We start from the raw sequence: 4,738 nt of genomic DNA on the forward strand, positions 1-4,738 counted from the left end.
CCCTTCTCTCCCGCCCATGTCAGTCCCGGGTCCACTGTGCCGCGGCGGCATGCGCATTCACCGGCTCCGTCGGCCTCCCCCTCCCCACCTTTCTTGGCTCTTATTCCTAGAGCGCCAGTGACATGAGTCCCTCCATCCCAGGGTTCCCTTCCCCTATGAAAAACCCGTGCGGAATCAAAGGGGTCTTTCGGAGGAAAACCGAGACCTTGCTCGTCCCTCGGTGACGGCAGTGAGCGAGGCTCCACCCACACGCAGGAGTGGGCGACACAGGCCGGACCCTGCAGGGAGGCGCAAGGCCGCCACCTGGCGCCAAGAGGCACGCTGTGCGCCAGGCCGGAAGCACGCTCGCGCACACGCACACAAAGGGCACCTGCCAGCCGTGAGATGGAAAGATTTATTCATTCCCAGGGCACTTTCACATAACAAAATAAAGTAATGAAGGTGCAAAATACGCCCAGACACCTCTCCCACGTGGGCCCCCAACTCAGGCAGGCGGCAGCAGCCAGGTGTCCCAGCTGTGCCTAGGGGTGGTGGTGGTGGTGTCCCCAGCCATCTCTGCAAGCCGAGTGGCTGCTGGCACACGTGGCCACTGGGAAAGACATATATAGGAACCCAAGGCGGGGGGATGGGGGGGGGAGGATAAGGCAATTTGGGGGGACTGGGAGAGATAATTAGGAGCTGAGGGTCAGCACTAGAGCATGGGGTGTAGCAGGCTCAGCGGGCATGTCAGATATACTGGGAAACAGGGTTCCCTGGCACCCATGCCCCATGCCCAGTGGGGCTTCAGGTCCACAACACCCCCTGGAATGAGTTTGGGCAGTTAGTTGAGAAGTGCAGCACTTCCCACTGGGGTTAGATTCAATAAGGCACAAATTCATCAATTCCGTTTCCTGCCGCAAGACTGGAAAATGAGTTCCCAAGGCCCTGTGCTTCCTGCAGACCATGGATGGAGCCGTCCGGCAGGGCCAAGGGGCCACAGCGTGTCTGTTCCTCCGAGCCAGGCCCTCCTGTCTTTCCAGGACTCACACTGGGAGGAGGGGCTGCCCCACCCTGGCCCCAACCACTTGCTTTGCTCCTCCATGAGTGGATCTACCATGAATCAGGATCCAGGAGGATCCTGGTTTGAGATCCCCAATCCTACAGTCCTTCAGTTATCCGGGTCGAAAAGAAAGTGTTGCAAGAGTGCTGGGCAGGGGCCTGGCAGCGGGTCGAGAGATGGCCAGACGGAGGGGAGAAGGTGTTCCCACCAGCCTCAGGGCCAGTCCACACTGACGCTCTAGCTGCGGGCAGAGGGGACCAAGGGGACAATAGCAGACTACCAAACACACCCTCTGCTACCCACAGGGAGCTGCTCTGCAGAGCACAGTGGTGGGCGTGGAGGTGGGGCATCTTACAGCTGCAGAGGGGACAAAGGCCTGCCTTCTGTCACCTCCCCTGCAGGGGTCCCAATGGACCTTGAGGGGGACACACAGGACTATGGGTGGACTTTATGGGGAGGAGCCATGGGCCCCTGCTGGACAGCGCAGACTGGGCATCTGAGGCAGTGCTGAGCTGAATCGGCTCTCGGGAACGAGATGAACGTGGTGTGGCCCCAGGCCTGGCAGAAGAGTCCACCCTACCCTAAGACAGCATGACCCCACCAGCCCACCTCCTAGGAGTGTTGTGTTGGCAGTGAAGTGGGGGGCAGGGCCGAATAGCCAGCTCCCTCAGGGCCACTGGCCACTGCTGCCTGGGTAACTGGGCACAGTGGGGTACTCTGGCAGGCTGTTCCCAGAGAAGTTGTTGTACTGGGCCTCTCGGGATGGTGGGTTCCGCCACGTGCCTGAGTTCCACTCTGTCTGCGCCTTCTGGAGGCTTCCGCCTGCCCCTCGGTAGATCCTGTGTACCTGGAGGGTGACAGAGGGCAAGCAGATGAAGGTGTGAGTGGAGGGTGAACGTATGCGTCAGCATGTAAGCTTGAGAATGAGATATGTGAGCGTGTGTATACGCGCGCCCACACGCATGTGACAAGTGCCCACCCTTCCTCAAAGTCACACTCCTTCTCCGACAACTAGGAGGGAACAGGGTCCATGGAAAGTAGAGTGCAGAGCCCTCCCCACTGTCCCCTGTCCGCCCTGAGGGCGCGCTTGGCGGCCACGTGTGCACGGCTCAGGCAGCTCACCCTCCAGCACTGTGCCGTGGGAGCCACGGCTCTCGGCCTCCGGGCTTCACCGCTTCAGACCCTCACGTGGGCCACAATGCACCAGAATCACCCAAGGCCACACGCTGACGGCCCCTCCCGCCCCCTCTGCTGGGGGAGGACCAAGTGCGGGGATGGAGGACTGGGCACACACCTTCACGAGCGAGATGGCTATCATGGCGGCCGACATGGAGAACATGATGGCCGGCAGCAGCATGACCACAGCGGCCCCGACGTTGCTCTGGAAGAAGCTGATCGCGGCCAGCCAGCCACTGTGGGGGGCAGAGAGCGTGGGTGCCAGCCACAGCCCCCCAGCAGGAAGCCAGCACACAAAGGCAGGTGTGCAGAGAGGAGTGGCTCACACAGGGAAGAGGGGCCACCAGGTTTGCAAATAAGGCAGAAGGCACCAGGGAAGGCAGGGATGGGAGCTGGGCTACTGCCCAGCAGGAGACGTCGGGTGGGGGGCATGCACCCGGGAGAGGCTAGGAGATGATGTCACACTGCGGGCACGCTGGGAGGGGATGGGGAGATGATGTCACACTGCGGGCACCCTGGGAGGGGACGGGGAGATGATGTCACACTGCAGGGGGGCGTGCACCTTGTAAAGGGACGATGAGGCAGAAATGCTCACACACTCCCCAGCTGAGAGTCCGTTCTACTCACTGCGCCCCTCTGGGACGGGGGAGGACTGCTCCTCAGGGAGGATCCCCGAAGCTCTCATCTTTACAAGACCTCACAGCCTCCTCTTTCCCTCTCAGAGTAGCTTCTGGGTTTGAACCTCTGACTCTCTAATTACAGCCTACCATGTGATGGACCCAACATGGGGACTAGACAGGACTTGGCAGAAACGCCATCATATAAAGGAACAACCCACCCCTGCGGCCCAGGAGAAAGGCCTGGTGGGGCTGGCTCCCAGGAGACCCCACTGTGGTTCAGTCTGAGAGAGGTGAGGCCTGCATCCGGAGTGGGGCTAGGGTAAGGGGAGTGGTTAAGTCTTTGGAGCAAGGTGAGCAGAGCCGGGTGATGGGGGTGGGGGTGGGGGTCGCTATGAGGCACTGCTGCTGGGTGGGTTTAAAGTCTTCCTCCTCAGTGAGGTTCTGAAACATCCTGACCAGGAAAGACAAGGTGAGACCGCCCCTAGTGGCCATCCATGGAACTGCAGGACAGCCCCCGCCCCGGAGAGCAGGTAGGTGGGGTGTGAGGCTGTGGGCCAGAGCTCCCTTGAGCCAGAATCAGGCGGCTAAGCACACTGAGGCTGGGTCTACATTGTGAGCGGCAAAGGTGCAGCCACAGAGCCATCCCTGCGCCCCGGTGCTGTGCAGGGCCGCCGGCAGAGCTCACCACTTACCATGCGCCCCAGTTGGAGAAGCCGATGGCCTGGAGAACTGTGAGGACGAACTGGGCCCCGAAGATGAAGAAAAATGCCATGAAGTTAAAAGAGCTGTCGGCCCTAGGGGTGGGGAGACCTGGCTCAGCGGGGGCAGGAGATGGGACCTGGGTGGCAACTGCATCACTGACCCACCAACCTGCTGAGCTGGCCCAGCACGTCTGAAGCCAGCATGCGCTGCCTGGCTCACGGGACGGTGAGCGAGGGGCAGCACTGGCCCCGGGTTCTGGGCTGGTCTCCAGGCTCTGTCAAGTGGCCTCGGGGTGAACTTGAGCCTCTGACTAGTGGACACCTGCCTCCACCCACAACCCCCGCCCAAACCTTGCAGCCCCACTGACCGAGCCAAGGCCATGTGGCTTGGGGTGAGAACCACATCCCTTGCACTCTGGTCCAACACTGGCCCAACAGCCTGCGCTGAGTGGACTCTCAGGATGGAGGTCCACGTGCTCAGGCAGGGGTTGGCGCACAGGCCACTGCCCCTCTGAGCAGCCATGTGGCCCCGCCCCCGTCTTTCCCAGGACAGAAGCTGAGTGTGCTGCCCTGGTGCAGTGGGTCAGAGCGAAATGGGCCCGAGACGGGGTCCAAGGTCAGAGGAGCACTGTGCTCTGTGGGAGGGTCTCAGGGATGGTTCTGCAAAAACAGCCAGGCCTTTGTTCCACGGCACTTGGGGGGTGTGGTAATCCTGAACCTCCGACTTTCCTGACAACAGCCCAGTGTGTGCCACCAGCCCCGCGCCTCACAGGCTCCTCCAGGTGAGGGGAGATGTCCCCTCCCCGGACTACTTCTCTGTGTTGTTGCGGGACAGTAGGCAGTCAGGGCTGTCCTGAGGCTGCGGAGTGGCGTGGGTGGGAATGTTCTACAAGGACACTGGTGGTGGTGGCCCAGCTCCGCGAAGACAGTGAGGTGTCTGTGCACGCTGCTGGCGCCAGGGGCTGTGGCAGAGAAGTCCTGCCCTGGACCTTGGCTCTCCGCATGGGAGTGGGCTGGTTCACCACTCCTACAGGGGAGCCCTGCTGGACTGCCAATGTGGGGGGCAGGGGAAGGGACAGGCGAAGTTGTCTGCTCCCACAGAGACTGACAGTCTGGAAAGCCACGCTCCACTAGGTGTTGGAAGGGATCGCCGGCTGAGGAAGCTGCATGGTCCTTGCCCAAAGTTATGGTGGTGGGGGGGG

At 61.5% G+C, this 4,738-nt stretch overlaps 1 protein-coding gene across 2 annotated transcripts in view; it reads right to left on the reverse strand.

Annotated features, from left to right (window-relative positions):
* Window positions 1-380: 380 nt before the first annotated feature.
* Window positions 381-4,738, reverse strand: part of SCAMP4 (secretory carrier membrane protein 4) — a 14,059-nt gene continuing 9,701 nt past the window's right edge. For both annotated transcript variants that reach the window (XM_004717026.2, XM_045300186.1), the window contains exons 5-7: window positions 3,528-3,629; window positions 2,334-2,451; window positions 381-1,886 (exon numbers count right to left, since the gene is read on the reverse strand). In XM_004717026.2, coding sequence (XP_004717083.1) covers window positions 1,707-1,886; window positions 2,334-2,451; window positions 3,528-3,629 — 400 coding nt within the window. In that variant the 3' untranslated portion in view covers window positions 381-1,706. The remainder of the gene's footprint in view (window positions 1,887-2,333; window positions 2,452-3,527; window positions 3,630-4,738) is intronic.

Source organism: Echinops telfairi, unplaced genomic scaffold (genome assembly GCF_000313985.2).
Source record: "Echinops telfairi isolate 266 unplaced genomic scaffold, ASM31398v2 ScPeMD7_7459;HRSCAF=8497, whole genome shotgun sequence".
NCBI lineage: Eukaryota > Metazoa > Chordata > Mammalia > Afrosoricida > Tenrecidae > Echinops > Echinops telfairi.